The sequence below is a fragment of the Geotrypetes seraphini genome, chromosome 7 (assembly GCF_902459505.1).
Source record: "Geotrypetes seraphini chromosome 7, aGeoSer1.1, whole genome shotgun sequence".
In the NCBI taxonomy this organism is placed as follows: Eukaryota; Metazoa; Chordata; class Amphibia; order Gymnophiona; family Dermophiidae; genus Geotrypetes; species Geotrypetes seraphini.
This window is the reverse complement of record NC_047090.1, coordinates 61,935,876-61,952,341: the sequence shown is the minus strand read 5'-3', so window position 1 is coordinate 61,952,341 and position 16,466 is coordinate 61,935,876. Positions and strand designations below refer to the sequence as shown.

Sequence of the window (16,466 nt, the reverse complement as noted above, 5' to 3'; positions counted from 1 at the left end):
GATCACCTCGAGGACCAACTTTGACACCTGTGATATAGAGCAACAGTAGTTGGAAAATAAGGCACTAATTTAAAGAAAGCTGTACACAAAGTGAGAATGGTTCATGAATATAATCTCGGGTAAGTGTGAAAAAATGGTTCATAGTCATTAGCACGCAAACGCGCACATTCAGATGCACGCAAGTATTTATAGTGCAAGACAATAGCGCACAGGAATTTATAGCGCAAGACAATATCGTGCAGGACTTTATAGCGCAAGACAATAGCGTGCGGTCAGATGTGCGCAAGTCTTTATAGCACAAGACAATAACACGCAGGACTTTATAGCGCAAGGTAAATGGGCGCAGGTCTATATTGTTTGCAGAATTGTGTCTTCGCACAATTGTCCTTGCATTTTTGTCTTGCGTGCATTTGACTTGCCACCGAATAAACATGTCCAGCTAGTGTCCTCATGTATGTTTGTGTGTGTCTAGCAAGTTAGTTACTGCTATTAAAGGCCAAGGTGACGAGCCAATCCACCTGTTTCCTGGATAATTTTATGTTTAGGGAGTGCAATTATATGACTGGGTGCCTTTTTTTAGGTGCCCTGATGCTACAGGGTGGGAGTCTATTCTATAATGGTATCTGGGTCCCCAGATTCCATTCTAGAATACTGGGCAATGCTTAAAATATAGGTGCCTGCAGTTATACCAGCCATAGATCTGATATAACTGATAACTGAGGGTGCCCAGATGTAGCTAGGGCAGTTGTAAATTACAGTATTTCATAAGTTGCACACTTATGAAAGTGGCAGCACTGCCCATGCTTCTCCCCTGTGAATACACCCTTGCATTTACATGCAATGCCATTTTTTGTGTGTCCTTACAGAATAGTGCTTAGTTGTTTTGCTATCACTTTCACAAGTAAGGATTAGAGAATGACACGGGGACAAATTTTTCCCCGTCCTGTCCAGGACTTCTACAAGTATTTTATGGGTATCTACTGGTTTCAAAATAGTAATCTAAGGCTGCATAGTATGATAGTTCTAGAAAATCCTATTAAAGAGCAAATGATCATTTTATTTTGGCAGCAATGTATGCCAGGGAGTGCTCACTTTCTATGAGGCACATTCATATCCCCTTCTGGATTTTGTTGAGAAGTGTCAGCTTGTTTTGGGACCTAGGAAGGATGAAGAGTCAGCCGGGAGCTGTATATCTGTAACAAGCTCAGAACATTTCAAAGCGAATTCATCATTTTGGAAAAAAAAAAAAAATTGGACATTGGGAGGGTCATTGTGGTACAGAGACTGAATTTGATGAGGCACCTCTGTTTTGCAGGAGTTAGCAGGTTACACAGGTGGAGATGTTTCCTTTCTTAAAGAGGACTTTGAACTTCAGCTGAATAAAAAAATGATCTGGGATTCGGTAAGTATCAGTATGGATTTTGGTTCATGTTCCCCTTTTCAGTGTTAATTCAGCACTATAGTATTTACCTAAGAGGGTTTCTAAAGTTCACAGCAATTAGAACCGATTTAATTGTTTTCAATCTGTGTATTAGGTTCTTTCAGCATCTCTTTGGAGTGGGATGTTAGTCCCTATTGGAGAAAAACCATCCAGTATTGCTGATAGGTAAGGTGTATTCTTATTCAGTTGGATTTGATTAATCTATAATATATTTAGTTCGATGAGAGCAAATAGTAGTAGGTTTTCAGGCTTTGTTAAACATCAGATATAGGTGTATGAAATGCTTCCATAGAACAGAAGAGACCATATCAGACATTTAGACTAATGCCTTCAAGTCTGTGTATAGACCAACCTTCCAGTCTGATTTAAAATATATTTATGAAGTTTGTGTTGTTCCAGCTTAGAAAGTTGCTATTGCCCATCATGCAGCTACATATTTAAGGCTGATTATATACTGCTAATATATTGAAACTTGGAGCTCAGGTTAGCTTAGAGCTGTTTGTAGCATTTCTGAGATGTCTTTGTGCTGTACTGTTCAATGTAGGTTATTTATTAATTTATCACTACTTCCAGCCAGTAATATTTCTCTGTTTCAGATTTGGGCGATTGTGGAGCCCTTTTTGAGTTGTTAGTGGCTTATTTTGTATTTTAGAGATTTAAAAATGAAATAATCTGAATGGCAAAATTTGATACTATTGTATATTGATATCTATTTCTACAGTAGTATAGTAATTGTATACTGAGTAGGGCAGCAACTTAAATGATTAGAGCATTGGTTTAAGAATCAGGAAAGCCAGATTCACATCCCACTGCCACTCCTTCTAGTCAAAAGGCATTTGAGTCATGAATCGGTGGGTTATTCTCCTTTATTCGTGAGTTTGTAGATGACATCATCTACCTTTTTCTCCAACAATCTAAAACACACAGTCACCATTTTTTTTCAGTGCATGGCCCAAAGGGAACCCAGTGAAATGAAATTTATGGGTGTTGTGAGTTTGTCTTCCTGTGAATTTAGTCATTTTTGAATCACACTATTTCTTTGCAAGGCTGATTTTTTAATATATATTTTTATAGATTTTGATTTACAGATACAGCACTTTACAATCCCCCTGATGAAGCCATAGGTGAAACAGGACCCCATTAGAGAATGACATGGTGGCTGTTACCTGTGGCTAACCGCGGATAGCCTGATGAAACGGTGAAAAAAAAAGGTCACTGCGAGTACGGGGACAAGGCCATTCACCGCCCTGTGGAGCGGTGAATGGCCTTGTCTCCGCAGTTAAGGGAAGGAGCACGTGTGGTCACTGAGCGTGCGGTCCGGCAGCCCCCTCCCTTCCATCTGTCCAGGCATCTCCCTCCCTTCCCTTAGTCGCGATTTCTACAAGGCTATTCTTTCTATTCCGGAGCCTTGAAGTTGCATTGCGTGTGGCTGCCGGGAAGGTCTCCTCTGATGCAACTTCCTGTTTCCGGTTTCATCAGAGGAGACCTTTCCAGCAGCTACACACGACGCGACTTCAAGGCTCCAGCTGCAATAGAAAGAATAGCCTTCTTGAAATCACCATGAAGGTAAGGGGAAGGGAGGGAGATGGACAGACAGACAGCAGGAGGGAGGGGACTGCTGGACTGTGTGAAGGGTGCTAAGTGGGGGGAGGGGGTGAAGAGAGAGTGGGGGAGAAGACGCTGAAGGGAAATGGGGGAAGAGAGAGTGGGGGAGAAGACGCTGAAGGGAAATGGGGGAAGAGAGAGTGGGGGAGAAGACGCTGAAGGGAAATGGGAAAGAGAGAGTGGGGGAGAAGACGCTGAAGGGAAATGGAAGAGAGAGTGGGGGAGAAGACGCTGAAGGGAAATGGGGACGAGAGATTGGGGAGTTATTACCTCAATAATCTTCTGTCTAGTAGAAAGGCATATGAACCTTGATAGCCTGCCTTGTCATATGTTAGTTTTGCCTGTTTACTGTCTAGAACAGTGGTTCCCAACCCTGTCCTGGAGGACCACCAGGCCAATCGGGTTTTCAGAATAGCCCTAATGAATATGCATGGAGCAGATTTGCTTGCCTCTCACTTCCATTATATGCAAATCTCTCTCATTCATATTCATTAGGGCTAGCCTGAAAACCCAGTTGGCCTGGTGGTCCTCCAGGATAGGGTTGGGAACCACTGATCTAGAACATGTGCGTACTTTTCTTCTGCTTTCCCTTTTTCTGTCAAAAGGGTCTGAAGAGTAATGAATATCTGGAAGTTTCTGTATTGTCGAAAAGTGAACCTCCTCGAGGGGAGGTGCCACGTGGTTGACTCTCTTCTGAATTTAAAAAAAGCGATAACGTGAGAGGTTATGGGGTAACATTATTGTTGGTGCTGGTTTCAGTCAGGTAGGTGGCATGTTGGGTTCCACCTTGGTTTTTTTCTATTCTTATATGGCATGTTTGATAATCATTTATTTGACATCAAAGCAGACTTGAGCTGAGCGGGGAGTTTCCTGTTCCCCTCCTCTTTATTTTTCTCTTTGTAGGGCTTTTCAATGGTTTTGTATGAACTGAGGGGGCACAGAGCAGTGTCTGAGAAGGAAGAGCTGAAAAATGTAGATGACACCTTCAATACAAACTCGTAAGTAGTGGTAAATAACCCACTGATCCAAGACTCGTATGCCTTTCTACTAGAAAGATGATTGAGATAAGAACCTAATCTTCCCATACATTTATGGGGTTGATTTTTCAAAGGGATTTATGCGGTATAACTTTGATAATAAACTATAATTATTTTTTTGTTTTTAAATTGGAGTTTGGCTAATGGTCAGCCAGAAGTTATCCAGTTAGAAGAGGGAAATATTGGAAGAATTTCAAAGGCAAAGCTTCAGCTTAACCAGATAGTGGTGATTTTCAGCTGCTTTCTGGTTAAATTTATCTGTTCAAGTAGGACCACATAAATAGCTCTTCTATTTTAAAGAGATAAAATTATCCATTTAACTGTAGGAGTATAGTACATATTCACCAGTCCTTCATACCAACAGGGCGGCTGACTATCTGGCCTAAAGATAAGCATATAAATCATCTGCTTTGTACAGTGGTAATCTGAATATTGCTCTCTGTAGATTTTGCATTGATCCTACAGACTGTAGAATAGGTATTTGTACTTGGTAGAATTTCAGCAATAATTTTTCCATTTGTTCCTTAGGTTTTACCTTGGGGGACCAACAAGCGTACGTGGATTTAGTATGTACAGCATTGGACCACAGAGCGAAGGTTAGATTTTATGACCTCTCATATCTAAGAGATCCTGTTACTGTGCAACTCATAATTATTTGGCCTATAATAGTTATGGTTTTATTATTTGAAGTACATTGCATTAAACATTCATGAGTTCTGAGGAGGTGGGTCTCCTGTACCAAACAGATAGAAACTCGTATCCGCACTAGCTCCCGAAAAAGAGCAGGGCATTTACCCGGGGAGTTGAGCCTTCTGGCATTATAAGACACTATACGAAGATCAGCCCCATCCATCTCCAATTCTGGAAAACAAAAAACTCAACTGCTCCCAGCCAATCCCCACCCCACCCAAGATCAAACAGTGGGACCAAAACTGCTTCCCACCACAATTAAAATAATCCATCATCTTCCAGAGCCCATGATTCATCAGAAAGAACCACCTCTTTAATATCCCCTCCATAAATGTACTCCAGCCCACCCGTCTATCCAGCCCAAAACCCACCATATTTCCATTCTGAACCCCACACACACATACCAGAATCCCAAATATCAGCCCATACACACCAACTGACCACCCCCCACCCGAAGCATCCACCACACAAACCACCATCCACTACATCTAAACCCCCATTCAGGAAGCAATTGGCTGGCCCGGAACTTCCTCTCTGTCAGAATTGACGTCGGGCGAGGAAGGTTGGTCAACCCGGTGCTTCAGCGTCGTCTTTACGGCACTGGGAAGCGTCGTCTTTACGGCAATGAGCTCCGTGATCGATCGACTCATTGCCTTTGCGATCGACTGGTCGATCGCGATCGACCTTTTGGGCACCCCTAGACTATACATGGTCCCCATACCATTTACCCCCCATTGTACTTACTTTCTTGTTTACTTTACTATGCTTATTGTAGTTCTCCCCACTTCCCCTATGTATAAGTCTGTAATGTTTGTGTATTTGTCGTAGTTAGTAACTGAGACCCTATTTTTAATTGTAAATCGCTTTGAATTTATGATATTACGATACTTCAAAAATTTTAATAAGCTTGAAACTTGATAAAAGGTCACCACTTAGACCTGGTAGCCTCTTCAACTAAAGATCTAGTGTTCCCCCCAGTCTCCCTATCAGATGGAAAATGGCTACCCACACTATGGTCAGATCACTACTTGTTTGAGTTCAACCTAAACTGGCAGCAAACAAGGGAAAAAAAACATGGTCTCGCCCTCAGCTCTAACACTGACCAGAGGCCCAGTAGATGAATCCATCTTTTTTGGTCCAACTACGATGCTAAGTTTGCACAGACCACCACAGAGGACTTCTACTCCACCTGGGAATCCTTAAGTCAAATCACTATAAATTATCTCGCACCAAAATGATTAAAAGTCAAACGCCAGAGAAAATCGGACAAATCATTTGATATGGAATGATAAAACTGAAGAGACAAGTAAGACACCTAGAGCATGCATGGAGCAAGAATAAAGGGGAGGAAACCAGACAGAGATGGCAAGACCAAGCACATGAATATAAACTCAAACTGAAAGAGAAACGTAAGGGCTACTATTCCAACCTGATCAGCCAGAAAGGGCTTGACACCAAAGAACTACCCAAGACTCTGCTCCCTCCTCGGATGCTCTTGCCCACTACTTTCAATCAAAAATACAAGCCTTAAGAGACTCGCTAAGCAATAAACCCACCTGCTACATCAATCCAGTAAATATGATGGAAAACACAATTTCACCAACTATTCAAAAAATACGTGCAAGCATACTCTCCCATTGATGCCTGCCCCCCCCAGTGCTAATATCTAAGGCTTAATACAAGTTTCTAGCTGATCTCTACACATGGCTAGTAGACACGCTAAATAAAGGGGAGTTTCCCAAAAAAAGAAGCCACATCATCATCAGACCTATCCTGAAAGACATGAAGAAACCAACCACTCAGATAGAGAACTACAGACCCATTGCCTTAACTCCCCTCTTCATAAAACTAATGGAAGGACTATTTCAGTCCCAACTAATGAACCACATAGAAAAGTTTCACCTACTCCATGATTCCCAGTCAGGCTTTAGATCATCATTCAGTACAGAAACTGTAATTGCCTCCCTCTTGAATGACATGTATGACATACTGAGTAAAGGCCTAAATGCACTAGTGATACAACCAGACCTCAGTAGTGCATTTGACCTAGTAGACCACAACTTACTGCTGCTTTGCCTAGACTTCTTTGGACTATCGGGAAATGGCCTCCAATGGTTCCAAGGCTTCTTAAAATGTCGCAGCTACCAAGTGCAGTCTGGAGAGACCCTATCTGACAAATGGACCAGTAAATGTGGTATTCCTCAAGGCTTCCCTCTATCACCCCTTCTCTTCAATATCTATCTATCCTCCCTGGAAGCTCATCTAAAAAGCTTAAATGTTACCTATTATAGTTACGCTGAAGACATTACTATTGTCCTCCCTGACACCTGCAGAGATTCAAAGAATAGACTCAATCTTATCCACTATAGAAGGGTGGATGTCACACTTCAAGTAAAAACTAAACACTGAAAAAAACTAAGTTTTTTTCTAGTCACCACTACCAACTGCACCTTGGACACCCTAACTCTGAGAGGAATACCTTTCCTATCACCCCTTCGATTAGAATCATGGGAGTTCACCTTTATAGACAGCTATCTATGACCACTCAAGTGGACCAAGTTGTACGCAAAGGCTTCATCACGCTTTGGAAACTAAGATCCATAAGAAAATTCTTTGAACTTGCTCCTTTCCGATTACTAGTCCAATTGCTAGTGTTAAGCCTCCTGGACTACTGCAACATTTCATACCTAGCAGGACAATGCAAGCATTTCCGGAAACTGAGTATCATCCAAAAGACGGCAGTGAAACTAATCTATAAACTAAACTAAACTAAACCTTAAGTTTATATACCTCATCCTCTCCACGGAAAAAATTTGACCACATAACTCCATTCTACCAAAAACTACATTGGCTTCCTGTCAAGGGAAGAGTTCTCTTCAAATTTGGATGCCTTGTCTACAAAGCCCTACATGGCCTATTGCCTAACTACCAACTGCTCAATTCTTGTTCTTATTGCCAAGCCGCTCTACAAGTTCCCGATCATTTTTTACCTACCCTTCAGTCAAAGGCTGTACTCAGAAAAGATTCATTAACCGACTTATCATACCAAGCCGCTTCCAGGGATCCTGAACGGGGTCTGATGGTTAGAATATCAACATCATATATGCATTTTAGAAAGCTATTAAAAACCCATCTGGTCTCAAAATTCTTGTAATCCCTTCAAAGCAGCATACTGATGTGAAACTATCGTTAACTCGTTGATGCCAATATTCTGTCTATTGTAGCTCACTGACAATGGTCAACCCTTCTCTTTTGTAAACCATATAGAACTGAAAGACTTTTGCGGTATATAAATAAAAATTTATGTTATGTTATGTTATTCGACGTGGTGGCCAATAAACCGCTAGGTGCCATTTACAGAATCATGCCTACCACCGCCTAACTTGACTTAGGGGTCACTAGGTGTCCTAATGTTAGGCACCAGTATATTAGGCCAGGGTTTTCATCCTGAAGAAATATAGCAGCATAGGAAGAAATTAGAGGAGAGATGGGTGGATTTTGGAAGGGGGTGAGGAGTTCTTAGTTTAGTTTTCCTGTTAACTCAGCTACTAAGTCCTGACTTTCCATTCTCACTCCCTGTACAGCTTTGCTTATGTCAGGGGTGTCCAATGTCGGTCCTCGAGGGCCGCAATCCAGTCGGGTTTTCAGGATTTCCCCAATGAATATGCATGAGATCTATTTGCATGCACTGCTTTCAATGCATATTCATTGGGGAAATCCTGAAAACCCGACTGGATTGCGGCCCTCGAGGACCAACATTGGACACCCCTGGCTTATGTGGTTGTGCAGTACATCATGCATGAGGGAGTGAATAACGGGTGATTTTCAATTCCTTCAGTATTGACTGGATAAATATAACATCAGGGCATGCTAGGGAGGTAAAATTCCTTAATAAAAGCAAAGGCTGCTTTAAGGAGCAGCTAGTTCAGGAGTCAACAAGAGGAGAAACAATTCTAGCTCTAGGACCTAGTAGAGAGCATGATTTGGTGCTGAGGTCACTTGATGATAACAATGATTGTAACATGATCAGATCTGATATAATCTCTGGAGTAAGTACACATAGGAAAACCAATACATTAGTGTTTAACTTTCAAAAAGGGGACTATGCTAAAATAAGGAGAAGTGTAAAAAAGAAAAAAAAGAGCTGCTGCAAAGGTAAAAAATGTACATCAATCATGGATGTTTTTCAAAAATACTATCCTGGAAGCCCAGACCAATTATATTCCATATACAGTGGTACCTCGGTTTACGAGTGCACTGGTTTGCCAGTGTTTTGCAAGACGAGCAAAACACTCAGCAAACTTTTGTCTCGTAAACCGAGCACTGCCCCGATAAACGAGCACTCAGCAATGGTGGCCCAGGGGTGAGTACCTGCCTTCGGGTGCTGCACAGCTATTTGAAAGTGGTGCCTTCCTTGCCTCGGGGTCCCCATGCGGCTGCCCTCCTGCTTCGGCGATGCCTCTGCCGTCCGTCAGCGCTTTCCCGGCACCCTTCTAACCTGGCCATCCTGAATGAGCATGCGCGCGACTTCTCTCTCCTCTCCTAAGTCAGACGCTGCCCCAACAACACGCTCACCACGTACAAGCACGTAGGACGTGCTGTGAAGCATCTGCAGGCAGGTACTCACCCCTGGGCCACCATTGCAAATTTTGGTTGTGGAACGAATCTTCTGAGTTTGCATTAAAGCCTATGGGGAACTTTGCTTTGCAAAACGAGCATTTTGGATTACGAGCATGATCCTAGAATGGATTATGCTCATAAACCAAGGTATCACTGTATTAAAAAAGGAGAAAGGAAGGCCAAACGACAACCGACATGATTAAAAAGTGAGGTGAAGGAAGCTATTAGAGCTAAAAGAAAATGAAAGAAGGATCAGACTGAAAATAATAGGAAGCAGCATAAGGAATGACAAGTCAAAGGCAAACTGCTGATAAGGAAGGCTAAGAGAGACCTTGAAAAGAAGATTGTGTTAAAGGCAAAAACACATAGAAAAAGTTTTTTTAAGGTATATTAGAATTAAGAAAGCCAGTAAAACAATTGGTTGGACCGCTAGATAACCAAGGAGTAAAAGAGGAACTCAGGGAAGACAAGGCCATAGTGGAGAGATGAAATGAATTCTTTGCTTTGGTCTTTATCGAGGAAGGAGTGGGAGAGATACGTGATGCAAGGTTCCACATTAGCAGGAAAAAGGATTTATGTGTCATTGTTAATGATACATTGAAACCCTGTGCTCAGTGTACAGTGTTGGCAAAGAAAGCAAATAAAATGTTAGGAATTATCAAGAATGGGATGGAAAATGAGAATGTTAAGTGCCTTTGTATCGCTCCATGGTATTGACCGCACATTGAATATTGTATACAATTCTGGCCACTGCATCTCTAAAAAAAATATAGTGGGATTAGAAAAGGTATAGAGAAGAGTGATGAAAATGATAAAGGGGATGAGATGACTTCCGTTTGACAAAAGGCTAAAGAGACTAGGGCTCTTCAGCTTGGAGAAGAGAAGGCTTAGAGGAGATATGATAGAGATCTATAAAATACTGAGAGGAGCAGAATGGGTACATGAATTGGTGGTTTTTTCTTTCCAAAAATACTAGGACTAGGGGGCATGCAATGAAGCTACTAAGTAGTAAATTTAAAACAAACCGGAGAAGATATTTCTTCACTCAACGTGTAATTAAACTCTGGAATTTGTTGCCAGTAAATGTGGTGAAAGCAGTAAGCCTAGCAGGTTTTAAAAAGTGTTTGGACAAGTTCCTTAAAGAAAAGTCTATAAACCATACACTTCTTTTACATCGTCTTGAAACATTAGGAATTTCCGGAGTCACTCTCAAATGGTTCAACTCTTACCTTTCCGATAGACAATATCAAGTTCACTTCCAAAACTCTCCTTCAAAGCCGAATACCCAAGATTCAGGAGTACCACAAGGATCAATTCTCTCGCCTATGTTATTTAATTTGTTTCTTGCACCATTATTAATTGTTGCTCAATCTGTAGGATTCACGGTTTATGCCTACGCAGATGACATTCAAATAATCCACCCAGTCCAGAACAATGATCAAGCCGAAATCGGGAATATTAATCAAAAATTAAATCTTGTGTCTGACTGGCTCTGTCAAAATCTTCTCTCTTTTAATATATTAAAATCCAAATGTATGCTTTTTTCTCAGGAACAATATAAGAGTCTTGTCTCTCCGATATGCATTTCTTCAATCCCAATCGAACACGCTATCTTTCAAATCTCAGATCAGTTCTGTGGTACAAAAATGTTTCTTTAAACTAAAAATGATTAGATCTCTCAAATCACTACTTAACCCAAATTCAATTAATATTCTTATCCATTCTTTAGTAATTTCAACTTTAGATTATTGTAATTCACTTTATCAGGGCATCACTCAAAAGGAGATCAGGAGATTACAGGTCATCCAGAACACTGCTATAAAAATCATTTTTAACGCTAAAAAATTTGCCCATGTAACACAACTCCTCAGAAAAGCTTACTGGCTACCCATTTCACATAGGATTATTTTCAAAATACTACTTACTTTTAAAGTTCAATCTAATCACATTCCATCCTTTATAGATAGGATATTAATCCCATATGATCCACATAGAACTCTGCGTTCTTCCCAACAATACCTTTTAGCGGTCCCTTCAGTACGCCAACTGTTTTATGATACAACACAGAAAACAATCTTCTCTGTGACCGCTCCCACACTGTGGAATACTTTACCTCTGACCTTGAGACAAGAAAAGAATCTCAATAACTTTAAATCTAATCTTAAAACATTTCTTTTCAGAGATGCTTTTGAGATTTATACTTAATTTTTTAATTCAAAATCTCAGACATTAGGCCTTACATTAATGATTCCTTTTGTGCCTTTTGTTTTTTACCTCCCCTTTTATTTTAATGCAATGTATCCTCCCCATTTGCCCATCTGTATCATGTTGTCTCTGTATGGTACTTGTGAATTTGTTCCCTTTATTTTATTTTTATAAAAAATATTTTTAAAACTTTGTATTAATTGGAAACCGCTTTGACTATAAAAGCGGTATATCAAGATTTAAATAAACTTGAAACTTAAACCATTATTAAGATAGACATTGAAAAATCCAGTGCTTATTCCTGAGAGTAAGTAGTATAAAATCTGTTTTACTGTTTAGGATCTTGTAGATTGCAAACAGGATCCTGGACCTACAGTTTGTTCCAGTATAATGATGCTTATGTATTTGTTATGTACTTATGTAGGTGCTTTTTGTGATTTTTATCCTTGTTGTGTAGGTGATTATCTGGGTGGAGAAGCATATTGGGCTGGAGGTCTTCACCTGTATACACCTCTGCCTTTCAGGCCAGGGCAAGGAGGATTTGGGGACCTCTTCAGGACACACTTCTTCCTCAATGCAGGAAACCTTTGCAACCTCAACTATGGTAAGCAAACATGTTCTTTCTAAAGAGTATTTAGACTGTGGAATAACAGAATCCAGGTTATTGAAAGTTCACTGGTGTACTAAGGAAGCAAGTTTGATTCCTGGCTCAGTCCAAAATTCTGGTCAGTCAAACGTCAAAGTAGTTTATTTATTTATTTACTTATTTATACTTGCTATACCGCATTATAACTGCAATAGCAGATCAATCTATGACAAATTATAAATAAACGCCAACAATAAATAGTACAGAATCATTCACAACAAAGAATCATACATACATATTGTTTCAAGTAATTTCTGGCACCGTTCGCTGCCCCATCCTAGGGCAAAGTATCTAATCTGTAAATGCTTGGTTAAATAATCAAGATTTTACTGCACCTGTAAAACTTTTTTAGTTATTGCACAAAGGTGAAACTTGCAGAATTCCAGAAAGAGCCTTGGCATAGAGCCTCTAGTTAAGAATGGTCGCTTTGATGACAAAACTAAAGTCATTTAGAAGGAGATTTAAAATGGAGGGGAGGAGGCAGAAGTCCCAGAGTATTTGCAAGTGGTGACTCAAAGTGACAGTTCTCAGCTCTGCTTTCAATTGATCATTGATAATGATAGTCTTGACCAATAGAAGTAAAATTGCTAGACAGAATGAAAAGTACAGTCAGTGGTGTACAGAAGTGAGATACAGTCCGCCCTGGGTGCAAGCCCTAAGGGAATGCACAACTGGCACACAGACCACCCGCTCGACTCTGCACCTGTAGCTTTCCCATACCAGCATAAATGGCAGTGAACTTTAAATGCAGCCATCACGGGACCTTCCTACACCTCCCTGTGGCTGCCTGTCCACCCCCTCTGATGTCACTTCCTTGTTGTGGAGCAGAGCCAGCAGTTGCGGGGAGCTGCAGGTAGGTCCCACAATGCCTGCATTTACGTTTACAGCCACTACTGCTGATACAGGAAAGCAGCAGTGGTGGGGAGATGAGGAGGCAGGATACTCGATGGAATTGGGGTGGAGGGTGAGAGAGAGAAGGGGCAGAATACTTGATGGAATTGGGGTGGAGGGAGAAGGAGAAATAAGGAGGCAGGATACTTGATGGAATTGGGGTGGAAGGGGGAGAGAAAGAAAGGGGCAGAATACTCAATGGAATTAGGGTTGAGGGAGAGGGAGAAGGGAGCAGGATACTTGATAGAAGAATTGGAGTGGAGGGAAAGAGAGAGAAGGGGCAGGATACTTGATGGAATTGGGGTGGAGGAAGAGAGAGAGAGGGGCAGTGGGATGAAGGGGTAGAGAGAAGAGGTCAGACATTGGATGTTAGTGGGGAGCGGAGAGAGAAGGGGAACAGATGCAGGACGGAAGAGAGGGAGGGGAGCAGATGCTGGATGGACATGGAGAGGAGCGAGGAAGCACATACTAGATGGAAGGAGGGGTTAAAGAAAAGGACACATGCTGGATGGGGGAAGAGGATAGAATTAGTGAGATTCTGGAGGGGGTGAGGGAAAGAGGTGGCAAGCTATAGGTAGACACAGTGAAAAGACTGGATAGTAAGAATTTAATCTAGACAGAAGTAGAAAATAAATTGAGAAGGGAGACCAGGGAAGAAAATGGAAAGGAGAAGAGAGACCATGGGGGGGAGGGAAGAGAAGGAGAGGACAGGAGAAATATGCCAGAGCATGTGGGGAGGGGGAAATACAGTGATATCAGATCTGGATGGGGAGGAAAGGGGGAAGAGACAGAGATACGAGATCTGAGGGGAGGAAAGGAGAAGACAGAGATACTAAAAACCATGGTGGTGTGGGGAGAAATGGAAGGGAAGGATAAACAAATGCCAAACCATTGGAGGGGGAAGCGGAGGGAAGAAGATGGATGCCAGACCAATGGCGGGAGGCAGACAGTTTCTGGAAGTAGCATAGAAAGTGAGGAAAGCAAAACCAGAGACGACAAAGGAAGAAAAACATTTTCTATTTCTTTCTTTTTTTTTAATTTTTTTTTTTTTGCTGTGTTGATGAACATTTATAAATAGAAAATGGATATAAGGTGATCCTTTTATTGAACTAATTTTACTAAATTTTTGACTAACCTTTCTCAGGTCAGGATAAGATACCATAACAGCAATATACTTTCCTGACCTGAGGAAAGATATTTTGATCTCTGAAAAATGTATCAGTCCAATAAAATGGTATTATCTTGTTTTCCATTTTTTATTTATTTGTTAATTTGTAAAGTGATGATTTGTTATTTTTCTTTTTTTCACACTTACATCTGCTATCTATATTTTGTACAGTATTAGGGAACGTTCATCACTATTTCTGTTTCTATGGTGTTGCATTATATGCAGAGTCCAAGTTCTTGGTGGTTCAGTTAACTTTTATCTACATATTTCTATTCTTAGTTTCTAATTACTTACAGTATTCCTTACTGGGCGAGGGTGTTTGTGTTCTGTGTATATGAAAGACATTGTTTTCTGCTAGCATTGACTGTGCAGGATCGATCTGTACTAATCTGGCTTGTTTCATTTTACATTGGGTGTATTGATGATCTTGTGCCCGTTTCAGTGTGTCAGATGCTGCCCTTTCTTAGGTACACTCTTGTGTGACTTGTGGATTATTATTAAAAATCATGTTTTTCATATAGAGGGAGGGGGTGTTAAAAATGGTTAGCACTAACTGTTTCACCACTGAGTACAGTTCTGGAATCTCATGCTTTATATGGTGTAGCTTAGTAGTTAAAATTCCTGGGGGAAAGGACTGGGGTTTCCACATCATCTGCACAAGTAATCCACACATTTGACAGCATCTATACCATTTCAGCCACAGCATGTGATAAAATTGAAAAGATGATTCTTGCAACAGTTAGTAATTTTGGAGTGGGTGAAGATCTGTTTATGGAAAACAGAAAAGTATTTTTTCCTATCTTGAGCACATGATAGCCCAGAAAAGTGGTTGAATTAGTCAAATCTGAAGGCTGTGAAAAATGCACACCAATGAAGGTTTCAAATTACTGTCCAATCTTGTATTTTTCGTAAGCTTTCATAATTTAATTACCATATACTGTATATTAAAACATTTCTTTCTGCATGGTTATGAAATGGGCATGGACTAGTTATAAATAAATAAAATTATTATTTAGAAATCTGAAAGTATCAAGATTGGTTGCAATGTATGATTCTCCTGGTGTTATTGTGTAATTGCTTTTCTATATAAGTCCAGCCATTCCTGCCCTTCCTCTACTCCAGTGTTCTTCAACTGTCCGCAAAAAAATCTTGCCGGTGCATGAAGGATTCGGGTCCCCGCCGCAACAGAAGGTGCTGGCGTCAGCTGACTTGCAACTTTCTGTTGCCGTTGCTATGCTGGGACTCCTGCCGCGTACGATTCCTGCCTTTTTCTCCTCACCCCCAGACCAGCAGTGGCAGCTCTGTGTGCTTTTAACTTCGGCACACAGCTGCCCCTAAGCAGTAGTTTAGCTGCGGTTTCATGAGACAATCTCGGGGCCTTTGCTAAGCCGGCCCGCTTCGATGATGTAATGTGGGCCGGCCTACTAAAGGCCCAGAGGCTGCCTCATGAAACCACGGCTAAACTACTGCTTAGGGGCAGCTGTGTGCCGAAGTTAAAAGCACATAGAGCTGCCACTAGCCTAAAGAAAGGAATCATTTGCTGGAGAGGGAAGGAGGGAAGGGAGAAGGGGTACTCCTGGATAAGGGAGGGGAAGGGGGTACTGCTGGACAGGGGAGAAGGGGAAGGGAAGAGAGTTACTGGTGGATAAGGGGAGGAAGAAAGGGAGAAGGGGTACTGCTGGACAGGGGAGGAGGAAAATAGGAAGGAAATAGCTGGCAGGGAGATTAGAGGAAGGGAAGGAGTCAGGATGGAATGGAGAGATCAGATGAAGGAAAGGGGATAGACAGAGGGATGAAAAAGTAAGAGATTGATGCTGGGAAGGGGGTCAGATGAGAAATAAGGAGAGAGGGACAAAGATGCTAGATCTGGTGTAGGAGAGATAAAAATGAAGAGAGCAGAATGAATCAGGGGGCACAGGCTGGATTGAAAGGGGAGAGGGGCATAGAAAGAAGGCAGATACCATATGGAAAGGGGAGAGGGCAGACAATGGATGGAAGGGGCAGATGCTGGATTGAAGAGACAGACAGCAGACGCTGGATGGAAGAGAGTGAAAAGATGATGAAAGCGGAAACCAGAGATGACAAAAGGTAGAAAAAAATAATTTTATTTCTATCTTGTAATTAGAATATATCAGATTTGAAATATGTATCCTGCTAGAGCTG

The 16,466-nt window shown here is 41.3% G+C and overlaps 1 protein-coding gene across 3 annotated transcripts in view; it reads left to right on the top strand.

Moving 5' to 3' along the window:
* SAMM50 (SAMM50 sorting and assembly machinery component) overlaps window positions 1-16,466 on the top strand; it is a 106,003-nt gene that overhangs the window by 78,362 nt on the left and 11,175 nt on the right. For all 3 annotated transcript variants that reach the window (XM_033951681.1, XM_033951678.1, XM_033951680.1), the window contains 4 exons: window positions 1,316-1,402; window positions 1,536-1,606; window positions 4,612-4,679; window positions 12,056-12,202. In XM_033951681.1, coding sequence (XP_033807572.1) covers window positions 1,316-1,402; window positions 1,536-1,606; window positions 4,612-4,679; window positions 12,056-12,202 — 373 coding nt within the window. The remainder of the gene's footprint in view (window positions 1-1,315; window positions 1,403-1,535; window positions 1,607-4,611; window positions 4,680-12,055; window positions 12,203-16,466) is intronic.